The sequence below is a fragment of the Selaginella moellendorffii genome, unplaced genomic scaffold (genome assembly GCF_000143415.4).
Source record: "Selaginella moellendorffii unplaced genomic scaffold, v1.0 SELMOscaffold_109, whole genome shotgun sequence".
Taxonomy (NCBI): Eukaryota; Viridiplantae; Streptophyta; class Lycopodiopsida; order Selaginellales; family Selaginellaceae; genus Selaginella; species Selaginella moellendorffii.
The window spans coordinates 379,248-399,803 of NW_003314370.1; the positions used below are offsets into that span (position 1 = coordinate 379,248).

General features: G+C 43.4%; 3 protein-coding genes across 6 annotated transcripts; 2 read left to right on the top strand and 1 right to left on the bottom strand.

The window, feature by feature from the left end:
- The first annotated feature begins 7 nt into the window (after nucleotides 1-7).
- On the top strand, nucleotides 8-1,708 carry LOC112342458 (pentatricopeptide repeat-containing protein At4g02750-like). Its single transcript, XM_024664303.1, has one exon. The coding sequence runs from the start codon at nucleotides 8-10 to the stop codon at nucleotides 1,706-1,708; it is 1,701 nt and encodes a 566-aa protein (XP_024520071.1).
- Nucleotides 1,709-2,260: 552 nt separating this feature from the next.
- LOC9631558 (ABC transporter G family member 39) lies at nucleotides 2,261-8,155 on the top strand. 4 transcript variants are annotated; one of them, XM_024664323.1, is made up of 24 exons: nucleotides 2,261-2,698; nucleotides 2,772-2,892; nucleotides 2,953-3,041; nucleotides 3,106-3,190; nucleotides 3,244-3,403; nucleotides 3,477-3,553; nucleotides 3,627-3,680; nucleotides 3,747-3,837; nucleotides 3,897-4,198; nucleotides 4,256-4,537; nucleotides 4,601-4,917; nucleotides 4,971-5,131; nucleotides 5,182-5,285; nucleotides 5,345-5,501; nucleotides 5,555-5,659; nucleotides 5,718-5,848; nucleotides 5,901-6,233; nucleotides 6,288-6,578; nucleotides 6,646-6,729; nucleotides 6,784-6,917; nucleotides 6,976-7,203; nucleotides 7,282-7,453; nucleotides 7,513-7,767; nucleotides 7,828-8,155. In XM_024664323.1, exons 1-24 carry the CDS (start codon nucleotides 2,358-2,360, stop codon nucleotides 8,095-8,097), a joined length of 4,344 nt encoding a protein of 1,447 aa, XP_024520091.1. In that variant the 5' UTR covers nucleotides 2,261-2,357; the 3' UTR covers nucleotides 8,098-8,155. The 4 variants fall into 4 exon arrangements, with proteins under 4 accessions (XP_024520091.1, XP_024520088.1, XP_024520087.1 ...); XM_024664320.1 differs by having other exon boundaries at nucleotides 4,256-4,917; XM_024664321.1 differs by having other exon boundaries at nucleotides 2,358-2,698; nucleotides 6,646-6,917.
- Nucleotides 8,156-10,795: 2,640 nt separating this feature from the next.
- Nucleotides 10,796-12,640, bottom strand: LOC9631560. The gene is made up of 13 exons (XM_002990527.2): nucleotides 12,530-12,640; nucleotides 12,408-12,476; nucleotides 12,293-12,358; nucleotides 12,158-12,221; nucleotides 12,030-12,104; nucleotides 11,867-11,955; nucleotides 11,743-11,816; nucleotides 11,573-11,648; nucleotides 11,361-11,521; nucleotides 11,265-11,307; nucleotides 11,135-11,200; nucleotides 10,971-11,066; nucleotides 10,796-10,919 (listed from the first exon to the last, which is right to left on the bottom strand). The coding sequence occupies exons 1-13, from the start codon at nucleotides 12,626-12,628 to the stop codon at nucleotides 10,848-10,850; spliced, it is 1,050 nt and encodes a 349-aa protein (XP_002990573.1). The 5' UTR covers nucleotides 12,629-12,640; the 3' UTR covers nucleotides 10,796-10,847.
- Nucleotides 12,641-20,556: the final 7,916 nt, after the last annotated feature.

The window sequence follows — 20,556 nt, forward strand, 5'->3', positions numbered from 1 at the left end:
TGATCGAATGGAAAAAAGGAATCTTCTCACATGGACGGCGATCGTCACAGCACTTGCCCAAAGGGGGCATTTGGACAAAGCAAAGAGTTTCTTTGATCGAATGCCGCAACGCAGCTTGATCGCCTGGAATGCCGTGATTGTTGGCTACTGTCGCGAGCCCGAGCGATTGGACGAGGCCAGGGAGCTTTTCGATGCTATGCCGGAGAGAGATTGTGTGTCTTGTAATGCAATGATCGGCATCTATGGCGATAGAGGAGACATCGCTCAAGCAAGAACGATATTCTCGCAATTCCGGGGCGAGGAAAGTGTGTCTCTGAGCACGGCGATGGTCGTGGCATATTCGCACAATGGGCATTTGCTTGAGGCTAGGAATGTGTTTGATAGAGCGCTGGAAAAGGATATAGTGTTGTGGAATGCAATGCTTTGTGGATACGCACACAACAGTTGTTTAGATCAAGCACGGAGTTTTCTTAGCATAATGCCCGAGTATAACACGGCCACCTGGAATATTCTAATAACCGCAAATGCCCGGGAGAGAGATGTTTCGTTAGCCAGGGAAGTTTTTGACAAAATGCCTGTCGAAAAGAATGTAGTGACATGGAATGCATTGCTAGGCGCTCTCTCTCAAAATGGCCTCTGTCAAGAGGCACTGAGGCTTTTTCGGCTTATGGATCTGGAGGGAATGCCCTTGAATGAAGTGACTCTAGTCACAGCACTAGATTCCTGCGTGGAGATTGAAGATGCGAGAATCCTCCACGACTGTATAAATGGAAAAGGCTACGGTTGTAGTGTTTTGCTAGGAAATGCGCTTGTAAGTTTGTATTCTAGATGTGGGTCTCTAGAAGATGTGAAGTGTGCTTTCGATTCGATGCCCACCCATAGCATATCATCGTGGAATACCATGATCGTTGCATATAGCCGGAATGGACATATAGATCTGGCAAAGACAATGTTCCAGCAAATGCCACAGAGGAATATCCTTTCCTTGAATTCGATGGTCTCCGCATATACCCAAAATGGCCATAGTGACTTGGCAATTGAATTAAAGTCCAGCCAATTTGATGAAGTAACACTAGCGGCATTGGTTGATGCGTGTGCTAGCTTGAGTGACCCTTTGGAGGGGAGACTAATCCACAGAGAGGCCGTCACAGCGGGGCTCCAGTCGGATCTAACGGTCAGGAACTCGCTGATCAACATGTACGGCAAATGCGGCAGCGTGCGGGAGGCCGCGACTGTCATGGAGACAATGACGTGCCGTGACGTGCTGACCTGGAATGCCATGCTGACGGCCTATTGCCAGAACAGCATGATCCCAAGTGGACTGGAGATGTTGCTGGTGATGAGGATGGAGGGGATCGAGCCGGATACCGCCACGCATTCCATCCTACTGTCGGCATTTAGCCACGCTGGCATGGTGGAAGATGCCTGCGCGTACGTGGCTGGATTTGCCGGGCATTTGGACTCCGACCACTACATGTGCGTGGTGGATCTCCTTGGCCGCGCTGGCATACTTGATATGGCGTGGATGCTGATTCAGAAGGCGCCACGTCAGAAAGGGGACGATCCCTTGCTGCCGTGGACAACACTCCTTGCGGCGTGTAGAATGCACGGGGATGGAAACACTGGCTTAAACGCCGCAAAGAATGCGATTAGTTTAAAACCTTGTAAATCATCGCCCTACATTCTCGCCTCCTCAACCATGTGGTGATATCAATCCCCATGCTTTATTGTGGGTGCTGTGAGGCCGTGTAAGCAATATCTGTGAGATCAAATATTTACATTGTCTGGTGTGTATCCTTCATGGTCCCTTGACGCTGACTATAAGTAGTCAATTTCAAGTATAGTCAACAAAAAGTCCAAACCGTGTCCAAGTGCCGGTGCCAACGCATGGAGTTGGTTTTGTTTGTTTAGAAATTCCAGACAGAAGCCCACTTTTCCAGGGAAGTCAAAACCTGCCCATCCGACGTGTCGAACGACTATTAGGTGATCGCTTGTCCGGGCATTGACGAAGAGAGTTTGCATTTAGGACGGGCTCCACCTCGGATGCCAGCTCGGCATTTCTATCGTGGACGGGCAGCCGTCGGATCGATCGTCGGCTCGTAAGAGTACTCCTTACACGTGAAAGATGCGGCTTACCGGCCATTGGCTTTCAAAAACCCTCCACACACATTCCCTCCCTCCGTGTTGTTATGGGCCTTATATATCCTTGCCTCTGGAAAGAACAGGGCAAAATATTTTGGGCTTGTCGAGACGATCGCCGCCCTGGTTCTTGATGATTCTTGATCAGCTGAATCGCTTGCCGGCGCAGCGTCTGCTCGATTAGGTCTGATTCAGCGCCAGTTCTTGCGCGGATCGCCATGGATTCTTCGGCGGGGTCGATATTTCTTGTCAAGGGCTCCAGCTTGCGATCGATGAGCCGCGGCAGCAGCGTCTTCTCGATCGAGTCCGGCAGGGAGTACGATGAGGAGGACGCATTCAAATGGGCGTCGCTGGAGAAGCTGCCGACTTACAATCGCATGCGCACGGCGCTGCTGCCCAGCCCCGCCGACGACGACGAGGCCGGCAAGTTCAAGCACAATGAGATCGATGTCACTCGGCTCCAGGGGCAGGAAAGGCGCATTCTTGTGCAGCGGATTTTCAGGGTCGCGGAGCGCGATAACGAGCGAATGCTGCGCAAGCTGCGAGAGCGAATCAATTTGTAAGTGCGATTGCTCTGCGTTTTTTTTTTTTTTCCCTGTCCGAGGCTTTGCGATTAATTTTTCCTATCACAGGGTCGGGATCCAATTGCCAAGAATTGAAGTGAGGTTTGAAAACTTGAGCCTGGAAGCCTCGGTGCACATAGGACGAAGAGCTCTTCCCACGCTCTACAATTTCACGATCGACGCAATTGAGGTAAGTCGTGAATCCTATGTATGCTCGAATTATCTTCACTGGTTCCAAATTTCCTTGTAGAGCATCTTACAAATTCTCAACCTTTCATTCTCCAAGAAGAAGCAGCTTCACATTTTGCGGGATGTTAGTGGCGTCATCAAGCCCAGCAGGTTCTTTTCTTTTTCTATATCTTCTCTCGGAGATCTAGAACGAGTGAACTTACGGTCCTTTCAGGATGACACTGCTTCTGGGTCCACCTAGTTCGGGAAAGACGAGTCTGTTGCTGGCGCTTGCCGGAAGGCTTGATCCATCCTTGAAGGTAATAACGATCCAGCGAGTTCGTGTGCTTCAAAGGCACTATGTTTGTTGTAGGTTCGTGGTAAGGTGACATACAATGGGCATGACATGACCGAATTTGTACCGCACAAGACATCAGCTTATATCAGCCAGCATGATTTACATACTGCCGAGATGACAGTTAGAGAGACGCTTGATTTCTCTGGGCGCTGTCAAGGAGTGGGTACCAGATACGGTGCGTATTGTTTCTTTTTCTGTGTCGTCTTTTCTTTTTAGTTTTCTATTTTCATAACCTTCTGCTTTAACAGAGATGCTGTCGGAGCTCTCGAGACGGGAACTTATGATGCGCGTAAAGCCCGACGCCGAATTGGACGCTTTTCTTAAGGTGAGTATTGGTCGGTTTGCCAAGAAGCAATAAAAAAATCCATGGAGCCTAAACTCAGCTTCGTATTTGACAGGCAACTGCAGTTGAAGGACAAGAGACGAATATTGTGACAGACTACGTTCTCAAGGTAAATGTTTTTTACAACCTACTTGCTTTGAAAATTTACCAAGTTCGAGTATGTTTTTAAGTGTAGATCCTTGCGTTGGACCTTTGTGCGGACGCTATGGTCGGGGACAATATGCGAAGGGGTATCTCAGGGGGCCAGAAAAAGAGACTCACAACTGGTACATTTTCACTGGGAAGATGACTCTGGCCTAACGAAACTTTTTATCTTCCTGCACAGGAGAAATGTTGGTTGGACCTGCTAGAGCTCTTTTCATGGATGAGATATCCACCGGGCTGGACAGTTCAACAACTTTCCAGATTGTTAAATGCTTAAGGCAGACTGTTCATCTCATGGATGCTACCATGCTTGTCTCCCTTCTTCAACCTGCACCGGAAACGTTTGAGCTCTTCGACGATGTTATTCTGCTGTCCGAAGGTAGGATAGTGTACCAGGGTCCTCGTGAAAGAGTTTTAGACTTCTTTGCTATGATGGGATTCAAGTGTCCACAACGAAAGGGCGTTGCGGATTTTCTCCAGGAGGTACCATTTAATATATATATGGCTTTCACTCCCGCTAATGTGGTGTTTTCTTTCCAGGTAACATCATTGAAAGATCAACAACAATACTGGGCAGACAGGACTCAACCATATCAATACGTTTCTGTAGATGAATTCGCGGAGGCATTTTCGAAGTTCAGCGTTGGCCATCAGCTTTCCCAAGACCTTGCAGTTCCATTCGACAAGTCTAGCAGTCATCCGGGTGCACTAGTCACCTATAATCACGCGCTGAGCAACTGGGAGTTGCTAAGAGCCTGCTTGTCACGAGAAGCATTGCTGATGAAGCGCAATAGTTTCGTGTACATTTTCAAGACGGTCCAGGCAAGTTGTTGTCATTCGGGCTTTTTTCTCAAGAGCTTACGTGGTCTTTTTTTTTTAATACAGTTTGCAATAACAGCATGTATAGCAATGACTGTGTTTTTGCGCACCAAAATGCATCATAGCACCGTCGGTGATGCAAATATTTACATGGGAGCTCTATTCTTTGGAGTGCTCGCTGTAATGTTCAACGGGTTGGCGGAGCTTGTGATGACAGTTGAACGACTTCCCGTGTTCTACAAGCAACGGGACTTAATGTTCTATCCTGCTTGGGCGTATTCCCTTCCTTACATAGTACTGAGGATACCATTGTCAATCATTGAACCCGCCATATGGGTGCTTCTAAGTTACTGGGTTATCGGTTTCGCTCCTGAAGCTACAAGGTACGCATATTTGTCAGCTATGAGCAACCAACGAGTGTGGACTTTGAAACCAGGGTATTGCAACACTTCATTGTGCTTGTCTTCGCTCACCTAATGTCAGGAGGACTCTTTCGATCTCTAGCCGCCCTTGGACGGACCCGAGTTGTGGCAAACACATTTGGCTCATTTGCCTTGCTGATTATTTTTGTGATGGGAGGCTTTGTCCTATCTAGAGGTAACAACGTCGCCATGCTCACAAGGAAACTAACTGTTTCCTATGAACAGAAAATATCCCTTCATGGTGGACGTGGGCTTATTGGACTTCACCTATGATGTACGCCCAAAATGCTATCTCTGTTAACGAGTTTGAAGCAGAAAGATGGCAAAAGGTACGTGTACTAGAATGTTAGCATCCCTACATCTCACAAATGCCATTTCACTTATGCAGCCCGTTCTTAACTCTACTGGTAGTATTGGAACAGAAATTTTGCATGCCCGTGGACTCTTTTCCGGTTCTAGCTGGCTATGGATCGGGATAGGGGCACTATTTGGATTCTCGATCTTGCTAAACGCCATCTTTGTTCTTGCCATGACTTATCTGAGAGGTACTTGCAATTGTATCTCTGTTATAACGTTTGCTGAACCACGTCAAATTCAGCTCCCGGAAAACCTCAAGCAGCTGTTTTGGAAGAAGAAACGACGAATGCGACCATTTCTCGTCGGTACTCTGGAAAAAGCTCTAACCGCTACTCTCATAGTCGTGGTAATTCGTTGTCATTTATTTGCCACCCGTTTCGTCTCTGATTAAGCTCTGGCTTCAGGCATTGAGATGTCGATTCGGGATGCTCAGGATATTGAGTCGGGTGGAATCTCAAAGCGGGGAATGGTGCTACCGTTTCAGCCTCTTGCTCTATCCTTCCATCATGTGAACTATTACGTCGATTTGCCATCGGTGAGTTTATTTTGTTGTATACGTGAATTTCTTAACGCGTAATGAACAACAGGCAATGAAGCAGCCAGACGCAGACACGCAAAGGTTACAGCTACTGCGTGATGTTAGTGGTTCATTCAGGCCGGGAGTTCTTACGGCACTGGTGGGAGTCAGCGGTGCTGGCAAAACTACATTGATGGATGTCCTGGCTGGAAGGAAAACTGGTGGATACATTGAAGGTGATATCAGAATATCTGGATACACGAAGAAGCAAGAAACGTTTGCAAGAGTAGCTGGATACTGCGAACAGACAGACATTCATTCTCCCAACGTGACCGTGTACGAGTCACTGGTTTTCTCTGCTTGGCTTCGTCTGCCTCGAGTGGTTGACAGAAAAACCAGAGAGGTAATTTATATCTTGGTTTTTGTTTGTAGACTAAAAAATTTTCTTCTCTGACAGATGTTCTTAGAAGAGGTCATGGAACTAGTGGAACTTACTCCTCTGAAAGATGCACTGGTGGGCTTTCCTGGCGTGGATGGTCTTTCCACCGAGCAAAGAAAAAGGCTGACAATAGCAGTGGAGCTGGTTGCGAACCCTTCAATTATTTTTATGGACGAGCCAACCACAGGGCTGGATGCACGGGCAGCGGCAATAGTCATGCGCACTGTGAGAAATACTGTCAACACTGGGAGAACAGTCGTCTGCACAATCCATCAACCAAGCATTGACATATTCGAAGCTTTTGACGAGGTAAGTTGTTTCTTTTCATGAAAAACACAGGAATTCTAAATGACCAACCGGATGTTTCGTAATGCAGCTTTTGTTGATGAAATATGGTGGAAGAATAATCTACGCAGGTCCCCTCGGTCAGAATTCTCAAAACTTGACAGACTATTTCCAAGTAAGCATTTTCATCCACATTCAGTGTTACTCAACCCTTTACATTACATTGCAGGCACTTGAGGGTGTCCCAAGGATAAAAGAAGGTTATAATCCAGCAACATGGATGCTTGAAGTAACGTCCGCGACAGTGGAGAGCCAGATAGGCGTGGATTTTGCCGAACACTACAGGAATTCTTCTCTTTATCAGTACGTACTTTCTCTGATGATATGACTTCTCACGTTGTGAGCTTTTTTCCACATCCAGGAGGAACGAGGCGATGATAAAGGAGCTCTCAGCCCCGGCTCCAGGCAGCAGTGACCTCGAATTCTCGAGCACTTTCGCCAGATCGTTCACGGAGCAGTGTGTGGCGTGCCTGTGGAAGCAGCAGTGGTCGTACTGGCGCAATCCAACGTACTGCGCCGTGAGATTGTTCTACACATTGGCATGCGCGCTGCTCTTTGGTAGCATGTTCTGGCGACTGGGATCCAACAGGTCTGTCTCGTCCTTCCTTTTCTTTTACTTTTTCTCTAGAAAGCTTTTGCCGATATGGAAGATCTCTATACTGCGCAGGAATAACCAGCAGGACATTCTCAATCTCTTGGGATTCTTCTACGCTGGTGTCCTTGGGATTGGTCTCAACAACGCATCCACGGTACAATCGGTTGTAGAGATTGAGCGCGTTGTGTACTATCGCGAGAAAGCCGCTGGCCTCTACTCGGCATTCTCATACGTGATTGCTCAGGTTAAGCAATATTTACCATCTTGCATGGTTTTAATCCTTGGAACTTTTATCTCTCCCAGGTGATTATTGAGCTTCCTCACGTATTCCTCCAAGCCGTGCTACACGTCGCCATTACTTACCCCGCGGTGAATCTCGAGTGGACGGCCGCCAAGTTTATGTGGAACCTCTTCTTCGTCTACTTCTCCTTCCTCATCTTCACCTTCTATGGAATGATGGCCGTTGCTATCACGCCCAACGAGCAGATCGCCGCCGTCATCTCCAGCGCCTTTTACCTCGTCTGGAACCTCTTCTCAGGCATGGTCATTCCGTACAAGGTAAGGATCAAAGCTTCCATCCATTTGTATGTATGTCTTTGACGATTCTCTTGCTTGCAGAAAATCCCAGTGTGGTGGAGATGGTACTACTGGGCGAATCCCATTGCCTGGTCTCTGTACGGTCTCCTCACATCGCAGCTGGGCGACGTAGAGACGCTCATTGCGGTGCCTGGTGTTGGCATGCAGTCCGTGAAGAGCTTCCTGGAGGACTACTTTGGCTTCCACCACGATTTTCTCGGCGTTGTGGCGGCGGCCCACGTTGGAATTGTTATCCTGTGCATCTCGGTGTTTGCGCTCGGGATCAAGCACTTGAATTTCCAAAACAGATGACACTTTCCCTGGTGTATAGATCGAAAGAAAAGAAATCGATACTAACCTTTTGCGCTTAGTTTCCTCGTCCACGAATTGTTGAAGCAAATGGCGTTGAGTCCGTGTGATGTTCCTGCGAAGTTTTCGTCACAGCGATGAATTGTTGATCGGTAGAAAGTTGGAGTTTACTCACCGAGAATTGCCTGTTCAACCATTTGAGTTTCAGTGATACTGAAGCGAGACAACAATTGTACCGTTGTCAAGTCGATCGCCAAGTTCATGTGGACGTCCTCTCTTTCTTTCCAAAAGACCGGATCATCCAGGACCTACATAGCAAAATTAGTTGCTTGGATATGCTTTCAAACGGTCAAACCTTCAAAATAAGTATAAGATCAATAAGTCTCCCAAGCGGATCTACACCACCTCCTTTGCGTATAATTATTCTCATTCCGGTGTCCAAGCCTGTCAAATGAATATACTATTTGGTTATCGTGAAGGAAAAAAACTAAAAGAGTAGTTACATTATTGTCATGCACAAAGCATACCAGGTGGAATTCTCATGTCATGTGTTTTCGTCTCTCTGACAACACCTCCACCAGAACAAACATTACAGAAGTTCTGAAAAAAAGAGAGTAATAAATCAGTAACAACATAACAACTTTCCATGCTACCTGAGAACCTGATCCCCCACAAGCTGAGCACGGCACACGAATTATAAAAAGGCCTTGCTTTCGGGCATTCTATCACACAGAGCAGCGTCACGATTAGATTTTAGAAATCTCCATTTCAACCTTTCCCAGGCCTCGACACTCGGAACAGGGCTGTTGCCTAGCACCAGCTCGGATTCCACTGCCATCTGCAAGCTTAAAAGCTGTTAGATTAAAACCACAGACCAAGATATTTGGAATCATCCATACTGCACATTCTACAGTGTACTAAAGCCAAAAAAATCACAGGATTTTGACATCCATGTGCAGCTTCTCGAAAGCTTAATGACAGAGTTATCTTCAAAAAGGAAAACACGTATGAGTGTGAGTCCGAAACATGAAAATACTTACTTTCACCGCTCGACTACTTTGCATCCACATTGCTCTCATAAGCTGTGCTTGTTTTGTAGGTCAGGTATTTCACAATGCTCGGAGATTTTCATTTGTATACCTCGTGAATTGCCGAACTAAAATCGGCACAGTTACTAGCGCACTCATTGAAAGCACCCATTCCCATCTGGAGGAAAGGCTTTCAAACCATCTCCAAAACGCGGCTAGGTAGAGTATACCTTGTCATACATTTCTCGCTTCTTCTTGTCCTTGAGAATCTGACCAAAACGCTCAAGCAACGTTGCAAAACCGAAGAAACAAAAAGACCACTCACTTACTTCATAAGCGTGCTGTAACTCCTAAAACTTTTTATCAGCCTCCGAGTCTCCTTTATTCAAATCTGGATGGAACTGCTTGGCTAGCTGCAATTTTTGAAAAAACAAAGATCGAAGAACTCCTAAAGAAAAAAAATAAAAACAAAAAATAATATGACACTTACCGTGTAGTAAGGCCCTCTTGATTTAATCGGTGCTAGCACTCGAATCCAATCCAAGCACTTCGTATAAGTCCCGTGTGGCCATATCCCGAGATCCAAAATAAACGATGCGCGATGGATCAAATGCAAGATATTACCAGTAGAGCGGAAATTTCTCGCAAGAACAGCTACTGATCCCGCTAAAGCTCGCGGCAGTAAGCATGTAGCAAAAGAAATAAACACGCCAAGATTTCGAGCGCTTGATCCAAAACCACGATGAGCTCCGCCGCGCAGTGTAAGCCTGTGCGCATTCTAGAAAAATGGATGGAAATCAAGATCTTGGGATTTGCCTACCCCGGAGCAGCGCGCAAGAATGATCCGCCAGCTCCGCGATAGAGCTCTTGCCGCCATTTTGCCCAAAATGAAAACTAGCCCTAAACCCTTAGACGTAAGGGATGACGTGTCAAAAGTGAGAGCCACGTTGGCAATCCCATGGCTTTTGGTGTTCTCCGCGCCAAAGAGAGTCCCATTTGCGAGCTCGAGATGGGCACCTAGCGAGCCTAGAGAGAGCATCGATCGATCATCAAGTCCATTCTACTGCATTTGATCGATCAAAATGCCGGCGGGATTTTCCCTGGGCAGCAATCTGCGGCTGCCCAAGGTGTTTGGGGGCAATGGAATCAGTAGCGCGACATCTCCCCCAGCTCCAATCCGCAAGGGCGTGCTCACGGGAAAATGCGAGTGGGACGTCTATGGCACGCAGCGGCAGCGCAAAGCCAGCGATCTCAAGGAGGTGGAGAGGATCAAGCAACTCATCCACAAGCTCCAGCATCCAGCTATGGCGGCAATGGGAGAGAATTCCAGCCCCCCCGCGGGCGGCAGGAAGGCTTTTGTAGGGTTCTCGTCCGCGAGATCATCCCCGGCCAAGCGTCGCCCCGCGCCCAGCGATGTGCCGCTGGATGAGAGCTCCGAGGGGCTGGAGGAGAAGATGCGCGCCGAGTTTGTGATGATCAAGGATCGATTGAGAAAGATGGAGAAGGATCTCCATCAGTTGGGAACCACGACCAGATAGGAAAGAAATAGCCACGTCATCAGGAGTGCCACATCATAAACGCGTGGCATTGTCCACGTAGACTATCATTTCTCGCCTCGATAAAAATTAATTATAAAAAAAAGAGGGTAAAATTTATTGTTTATTTCAAGGATGAAATGCATTAATTTTAAAGTAAAATTCATCAAGGATGAAAAGAGAGTACATTTTAATTCTCGAAATCTGCTATGAAAATGCTTCCATTTTCACTCCATCCAGCCAGAAAATCTTTGTCAAGACACTAGAAGAAACAAAAGATTGTGAGAGTGGACGAAACTTTCAAGTGTATCACCTTGTCCATTCCAAGCCAGCGTGAATCTCCACGAAAGCCAAAGCTTCGCTTGATAGTTCCTTCAAAATCGTCTTCATTCCATTCGCCTCCAGCAACCTCGAGGCCAAAAAAAAAAAAAAAACAAAACATTTTACTACCAAAACCAGCAAACAAGCTGTTGCTACCTCGTAATCGAGACCATGAGCAAACACATAGCTTTGCTTCGTGGCAGAAAAAGCGATGCCTGTTACCTGAAAGCCTCGATAATCAATCTCACAGACTACATACAACTCTAGGAATTTATAAGAGCCAGACCTCGTATTTGAGAGCATTCACCCACCTCGCTCTTGGAATCCATCTAAAGAGAAAACAAAGCTTGCACGAAAACTCTGGCCTGGACAAAGAACGTACCTTCGAGTGTCAAATATTGTCACTGCTCGATCAGCTCCAGCGGCCCCTAGGAGATTGTCCCAAGAGCTACAAACAGAGTATAAGCTCTCGCCTGTGAAGGAACCCAGGAAACGCTGCACACATCCACCTTGCTCCCCGCATCTCAAGTCCCAAATACTTAACTGGAAAAAAAAACGTTAGAAGTGCTTCTTTTCTCTATATTTTTCCACTACCTGTGGACCCTCACTGATTGCTAAAACCGATGGGCAAGCTCCATGAAGAAATGTTAGCGCTGTTGGACACTGAAGCCTTCACAAAAGAAGGAAGAAAAGAAAAAAAAAACGGAAGAAAATTACACAGACTCAAGCAAGTGAGGAGGGGCTTGGAAAACTTCACTACTTACGTATGGAAGGTGCGTACGTGTACGTCTCTGTCATATATGTCGATGCTCCTGGCAAATCCTCGTGCCACAGTTATCTGCATTGTTCTTCACATCAAATCTTGGTTCTTTTTTTATCAATTCTTACCAGCGATGGTTGATGAGGAGAGAAGACGCATCCAGCCCATCCGCCTTCGCCGGCTCCAGGATCAGGAGGAGATACAGCGTAGGATGTTCCTAAAATTCTCTCAAAGTTTGAAACGAAGAAATTAATGCGTGAAGGACACACAAAACTCTGGGAATCTTGCAACCTTTAGAAAGCTTTGAGACCATGAGATGGCCATACGAATCAACAGATGCTAGCAGTGCCTCTTGCGATGGATTGGCTGCAAAGAACTACCATATCTCAGCAAAAGGAAAATAAAATCTACGAGCTCACACAGTGCAATGCATTGAACTTCAGCTCTATGTGGACAATGCTCTAGCTTCTCGGCTTCCAAAATCTGCAAAGCTAGCTCTTAAGAACCAAAATCTGGCAAAGCTAAGAAATGAAAGAGGAAAAAGAAAAGCTCACCCGAGAGTCGGAAGGAACGAGCAAGCCCTCTTTTCCTTCCAAGACACTAGAACACGGCAAGTCGGCCTAGAAACCAAAAACATGAATGGCAACGAAAGCACAGGAAACATCACACCTTGAGGCGATAGATTCGTGACGCCGAAGCGATGTAGACATTACATGCTTCACCACCATCGATTGGAGCCTGGAAAGAAAGAAATTGAAAGAAGGAAAAGAAAAGTGAGAAAATCACAAGACCTGGACGGCGACGCGTCGGGAATGTGGAGTTGCGGGCGACGGTAGACCGACAACATGCCTGGGAATTGTTGCACGCACAAGCCTCCTGGCTCTCACCATACATAAAACCACTTTCTAGGGTTCTATGGTCTCATCTTTATTCCTTTTCCACTTTAATTAAAACTAGCATAAAAATTTGTTATACTTAAGCCCTTGTAAGCTTAAATAGCCCGCCTTTAAAATGCAGTCTTAGGCCGCTAACTGTATTTATCTTCTAGCTTAATATATTTGGTTGATATTCTTGTATATTCTATTTATTTGCAAGATTTATTTTAATTAGGAAGTTGGATTGTTAAATGTTTATCCATACAAACGATGCTAAATTATATAGGATCTCCTCCTCATACAAATTTGGAGTGCAGCTCACATATTCCTTATTTTTGTCTGCTATGATTTTCCAATGAGTCATAAATCACTTTATTTGGTGGAGAATGGAGTGAATGCAAAGGCCTTTCTTTATTATATTCCTTTTGTCTTCGCCACTTGCTTCTAGCAGTCTAAGTTTGAGATTCTTGTATCAATTTGAAAAGTTTCTTGTATGAGATTTAGATTTAGATTTGGTGGAGAGCTTGAGGAGTGGTTTCTTGATGGAATAATATTTCATGAGATTTGGATCTTTTTCTTTCAGCACATTGTGGATGGCATAGTTTCAGAAGCTTTCACACACTAGTGACACTTGATTCCATTTAATAGACTTGGTTCTCATCTTTCTTTCACAATTTATGGCATCTTAAATTGTCAAGTCTTTCATAAGTTCTAGTAAGTTTTTTTTTATTTTCTTCTTTCTTCTTCACAATCCTTTTTCCATCTTATTTCTCTTCCATTTTTTACAGTTTTTGCAAAACAAATAAAAATTTATGTCCATGTTTAGAGCTTCTCCTGGCTGTTCTTGCATATTTAATCTTACTCTATTTTGTGATTCAAGCCGCTTGTAATATAGAATGCACACATTCCCCCATTATGATTAGTGCTTCAATTTGCCCCAAATATAACATAAGGTGGTGTGCCTTCTTGCCTATATCTACCTATGACAAAAAGCTTTAGAAAGTGACAAAATGATCTCTTAAATTTATCTTCTCCACTTTCTTCTAGGAGAGAGAGAGCAACATGTATAAGTCGTGAAGAGTTTCAAGTTAGAAATAGAGTGTATCTTTTGTTCAAATTAACTTTTTAGATTTTTTTATGTTTTGTACACATTTCAAGTATCAATTGTAACTTAGAAATGAGTAGGAAATCTCATTAGAAGTGGTGTTTACAATTTGAGCAAATGCTTGAGAAAGATATTTGTAACATGTGGCTTTTAATGTTATAGATTCATATTGTGAGACAATACTTTCCAATAATTGCATCATCTTCATCAAGGATCAATTATACAATTTAATGTTTGCCTTTAGAACCTTTTGTTTCATATGGAACCAACTATATTAGAGCAAATCAAATTAAAAATGTTGTGGCCAACATTTTATCAAATTTTTTATAGGATTTGTGCATGCATTTGCCCCAACCATCTTTGATGACTTTCTTTGACTAAACTAATTTGTGAATGATTGCATAAGAATTTTGTAGTTGGTTATATCCTCTAGAATAAGAAACTCCACCTATAACTCTGCTAATTTGCTTGTAAGTTACTATAGAAACTCTTGTTACTTTTTAGCATTTTCAGTGATGAAATTAAAAGCATATTAATCCTTAAATAAAGCTATAACTTTGAAAGTGCAAATCCATATTATAATCTTTAGCATATCTAAATACAACCTTGAAGACATTTGGGAAAAAACTTCAATCTACATGAATAACCGTGTTTAAACCATTGTATAACTACAATGTTATCCTTTAAGGATATGTGAAAAGCTTACATAGATGTTAGGAATCATCATAAAAATGATAGGCAGCAATCGCTATCAAGTGATTGAACTAATAATACACATAATTTCCCATGGAAAAAATTTAGTGAGATAAAGAAATGAACACTACTGTCAACTAAATTTGACTATTCAACTACAACCATATAACATAAAACAATTACATTAATTGCTACTCTAGAATTAAAGGAGGATAAAGGAGGAGTATATTGCTCTACCATAAAGATGAAGAAAAAAAAATAAAAATAAAAGAGAAGGGGGACCAAAATCATAAATCTAATTAAGGACAATCAAAATTACCCCTCATCTTAAGAATGTATGGAATATAAAAAGTTACAAATTTGATTAAAAGGAGTGAGTGGTCTGGATTAAAACTAATCTGATGGCTATCAAAATCCCACTACTTTATATAACATTTTAGCATACACTTAAACCTCACAAAATGAAATAAAAATAATTGTGAAGGCTTAAAATATCCACAATAAAAAATGTAAATAGCAGCATAAAAGCTTCAAGGGTTTTGACTTTCAGTGTAATGTTACACACTTAAAAGTGGCAAATATTAAGAGCTTGGAATATATATACAACTTGTGCTGTTGTAATATTTAAGCAACTCTCCCAAAAAAGAGCTTCAGCAGCTCATTGCCTGCGAAAACCAAAACATAAAAACATGAGTGGAAGATCACGTTAACAGTGCTCAAATTATAATGATCTATAGTGGAATTTTCTAATGATTGAAAAATTAAACAAGACAAGCTTTCACACAACCAGCATCTAGAACAAGTAGTTAGGCAGATAAACCGACGACCGCCTAGCCTGGAACATGAACTCCGGAAGATTGGCGGGGGCTGAAATTTGCACGCTGGTCCAGTTCTTGGAGCCTTTGCTAAGCTGCTCTATGACCCATGCTTTGTCATGCGGCTTGTACTCCACAAACCAGCAAACCGGCTGCTCCTCCAACTTCTCGGCCTCCCTCTTTATCACAGCCTTGACGTCCACCGCTTGCTTTTTGCGATCATCCACCCGTAGATATGCATAATGCATGCCGCACTGATGAAGCGTACCATACTTTTCAGTCTTCTGTACGTGCTTCCGGATAGACTCTTCATCTCCGTCGCCCTGCACTTCCATTCCCTCCGCGATGGAGTTGACGTAGAGGAAGTCAAGACGAGTTCTCCGATCTCCGTTCTTGTCCTTCTTCTTAGCTTCCACTAGAACGGTGTACTTGCCTTGTTGAAAACCCTTGACCAGAACAAACTTGGTGCTGAGAAGTACCTCCGACTGCCATATGTATTCTGAAGGTTGCCCATTAGCGTTGAGGACTTCTGGCTTCACCAAGCGCTCGTGATTGATGTAGCTGAAGGCGATCTGAAGCGCTTGAGTAAATGAATCGATACGAGGCAGCACGTCGGGGGAAGAAAGGTGGCAGTCCTCCAACATCGCACCCAGCAGCAAGCTGGAGGTGAGGCTGAAAGAACGAGGGCCTTCTCTCACAAGTACTCCGTCGTTGATAGCCGGCAAAAGCGCGTCCATAGTGTTGACACTGACGAGAGCCGGCTGCCCGGTCAGGATACACTCGAGTATGACATCCCTGACTTGTTGGGGATAATCCGGAATGCTGGATGCCATCCTTGAGTAGACCCTTGAATAGAAAACGTACGATGAAACGTAGCCAAGTCGAAGCCGACGCTTCCATTCCGTAAATGTATGGATCTGCTTCCTTGATATGTACTCGCAGCAGCAGCCGGTCATTCCCTTGTAACCGCTCGTCAAGGAGTGAATGCTGGCGGCCAACTTTACGATGACCTTGTCCGCATTTGCTGCGCTCCATTCCTGTTCCTCGTTCTCCCTGAACTGAACACCAAACTCGCGCTGATAGTCAGTGAGCATCATGGCGATGTCCCCAACCAGAAGAAAGTCGGATGCCCTCTGCTCCTGAACGCTGAGTGGCGAGATTGGACGGCCCCTCCACGGATCGTAACTGTCGTGACCTCGGGCTGGGCTCGATGTAACATGGGAACTCCCCTCGGCAGCAATCCGCCTGCCTCGGCTCGGCTGAAAAAGCAAGCTCGTCTTGTCTGTGCCGACCAGAACAAAGCTTCGCAGGCAGTATAGACCAGAACCCGTGGTCCTGAACACGCAGCTCTCTCTGCACGTCTTCAACGCGGACAGAAACGCAAGCAGCACGCCCGGCCAGGTGATCTCGTTCAGAAGCGCTGCCTCGTCGATGAACCACACGATCTCCTTGCCGGGAGAAGCCAGCATCTTGAGAAGTCCCATGACGCCGGGAGTTCCATCGTACTCGAGCCTGCCTTTGCTCCCCAGAGCCAGAGACATAGCCATCTCGCGGATGAAAGCAACGGTAGCGTCGTCTTCAACGGCATGCTTGTTGGCTGCTCCCACCATTTGAGGGTTCAACACAGTCACCACGGGCACCAAGTCCTGCGCACTCATGCGATCGGCAAGCCCGTACATGAGCGATGACTTCCCGGATTGCCACGGCCCCGTGATGAGCAGCCACCTTGAGTTCCCGAGATAGCCCTCGAGCCTGTCTATGTCACTCCATTCCACAAAGAAATTCGTGGCTGGATGGATTGCGTTGCCCGCAGAAAACAGCCGTGGCCGCGGGACTATCTCACTGCCCAAAACCGGCCTCCGCTTCCCAGGAGCAAGGTCGACATGCTCGCCCTGCCGTTTCGCCATAGATTATATTTAAAGAAATTATAAATTTAATGCCACTGCTGTGGAGAAATTAGAAGCTTGAAGTACTGCTATCGCTGTGTTGGCAGCCGCGTTGAACTGGAAAGGAGTTCTATCGAAGATATGACACCATGAATAGTGGTTATGGATTTTCAGTGATCATTCATATAAGAGTGTTTTGCTGGATGAGGAAGGAAGAGTTTCTCACCTTTTCTTATTGTTACATCTTGTGTTGAATCTCTTTTCCTGGATCTAATCTTTGTGAAAATTTCTTAGAATGACTATGCCAAATTGAAAGGAACCCTAACCACATCCCAATATATCCTTCATGGTGTTAACTTAATCAAGTGATGTTTGATAAAAAAAATATTATAAATTTTTAAGTTTTCTTATATGGTAGTATTATTATAATAAATGTTCTAGAGAACATAAACGTGTTATTCAATTAAATATACTACATATTACTATTTTAACAGAGCTCAAGCTAGCCCATGAATGTGCTTGCTAGGCTTTGTGCTTGACTTTCCCATTCTATATAAGCCATCTCCTATTAAAATTCTAATACAAAAGAATCATTAATTATCTCTTTAAAGATCTCAACTATGATCCATTCCTTGGGCCTTTATAAGAGCTTCAATACCATGATGTGCATTATAAGCATCACATAGTACCTCAAGCAGCTAGAGAATAAATCCTTAAAGTTCTTCATCTCGAGGGAGTATTATAAGCTTCAAATGCTCTATAATAAAGCAATCTTAGTATGGAGGGATTACTCAATGATCCAATTCCTAATCCACTACTTTCAAGTAGCTAGAAAAGATTCTTGGAATGGTTAATTACTAGAGTGATGGGGAAGGATCTATCTTAGGTGAATTTTTTATAAAGCCAACTCAATCTATACATCCATAAGCTCTTGGATGAGTACATAGTGATGAACTTATAAAACATGTTCAGCTCAATGTGATTGCTTATGGAGAGAGTTGAGAAGGAGGAGCAATCACGAGGCCAAGTGCTTTCTGCTTTTGCTCTATGTATATACAGATTGTATTCGTGATAAGTAAATGAGAGAGAAAAGTTTAACAAATATCCTAGAATATATTTGGATATTTAAGTATATGCTTTACACCTCTTAATTTCAAATTTATACTCTGTTTGGTCATTACAATCCATCAGCTTTCTCTAACATTTGGAAGCTAAGATTGCTTAGTTTCTTATTTATAAGCTTATAAAACATTTTGCATAATGTAATTCTATCAAGTGGAGGCTACCACAATAATTGGACATCAAGAATGATCTCTAGTGAGTGTCAAGATGTTATGAAATTTATAAAGATCAAGACTTTTGCCAACATCGAATGCTACCAAGTCTTCTTTGCTATAGAAGGTTTAGACTATAATAGATTTCTTGGTTATCAAATCTTTGAGAGGGTGAGAAGTGGTGTTTCATGCAACTCTTTGGATGAATCTGGCTAGAGAAATTTCATACTCACACATATTAAGATATTAGGGTGATGAAGGAGAATGTGTGGGGACACTTTACAATGCTGTTGGACATTGATATCTTCATCAAACTCTAGCAAAACCAATAGAAGTTCATTATGACCTTGATCCGAGGATGTACCACCTCCTTCACGGTGTTTCACTTGGATAAGAGAACTCAAGATGAGGTTTAGGTCCTCTTGGACTAACTCCAGACCACTGCCAATCTTGAGTACTTTGGTTATGAGTTTTAGACTATCAATGTCTAGCTAGGTTGAAGCATGGTTGTCATTATTTCTAGCAACTTTCCTTTACAAAAACCAGTTAGAAGTAGGGATCAATATATTATAGTGCCTTGCTTCAATATTGGACACTTTTGACTAGAAGAATATGATCAATAGCTAGCAACAAATCACTTTCTCTTCATAGTTGGAGCTTATACCCACAATATGAGTTGTAGAAGCATTGACTTTGCACTTTTCTCAACTGGACAATTGCTATATCTTGCATCTACTTTGATTGTTGCAAAGTTTTCTAATGAAGTCGAGTATAAACATAGTTGTACTTGTGGTGAACACCAACTTTATTGAGCTCAATCTAGCCACATCTAAATCCTCACCACAACTCATCTTCATTAAGGATGAAGCCATCTCCACCACCTTTGCTTTGAATAAATTGACATTTTTATATGGAATTATAGGGATTTGTGAGGAGTCCTTCAAATGCTATTATGCATTATATCCCCCTCCATGATGATGCTCATTTAATGCAACAAGCTCCACAACATTTGAGTTCAATGCTAGTGTTAGTTGTCCAAGTTAAAATTATAACTTATGGATGTCAAGTTTATTTTCCTCTTCGATACTTAGTAAGCTGAATCATCTCAATTGTATCAGTGAGGAAGGCAAATGGTAATATCCGAGTTTGCATGGATTTTAAAGACCTTAACAAAGATATATTACATAAATACTTTTCAACACTAATTATCAATAATATTTGCAATGTTGTAGCTGATTATAGGATTTAATCCTTTATGGATGGCTTTAATGGTTATAAGCAAGAGTTCTTTAAGCCTGATCAAATGAAGACATCCTTTAATACACCTTGAAGAAATCTAGACATACAACTTTTGATCTCATGAATGCATTAGTGACATTCTAATAAAGTTATAAAAGTTTTCCATATAGATCCATATAGGATTGGAGCATCAAGTTGTAAAAGGCAAAGTTCATGATTTATTAGCAATACATGTTGAAGACTTACAAACCATCTTCCAGCAATGCCATTTCTATATCATCCAACCCAATCCCATAAAAGTTCTTCATTCCTTAAGGGAAGTTACTTGGTCAACACTATGTTCATAAGGTAGAAAGTGACAGCAATCTTACATATTTGCCATAGTTGTAGTAGCTATTTTTTAGGTATATTGATGGTGAAGCTAGTTCATATGTAAGATACGCAAAGAAGGCATGTGATCCAGAGTAAGAAAATTAAGTCTTGAAGAAGATAATCGTGGAAATTCATCCAAGAGCTTGATTGACACACTTACTTTCAAGTCTTTGGGCCTTTCACACATCCTACAGAGTAATAAATGCCATTTCCTTTGGACTTCTCTACTATGTCAAAGTGGTTTTATTTGTTCAGCTTGGATTGCCAACTTTTGTAGTAGTTGCCTGATAAACTTAGGTTTGGTATTTTTAAGGGTGTGACTAGGGTGACTTGGTCTATCTTTTGAATATTACTACCTAACATCATCCCAAACTTGCTTCACGTTGACTGGGACTATACTCTATTGTTAGTGTTGTTGGCAACAACTTCTATCACCTTATGAATTTTGGTAAATGAATGCTCTTAAATCCTTGCAATGGGACACATTTATCTTTAAGGATACACTTTCTTCTCTAGCATGTGAGTAGTGTTAGTACTCTTTTATAGAATATAGAGACAA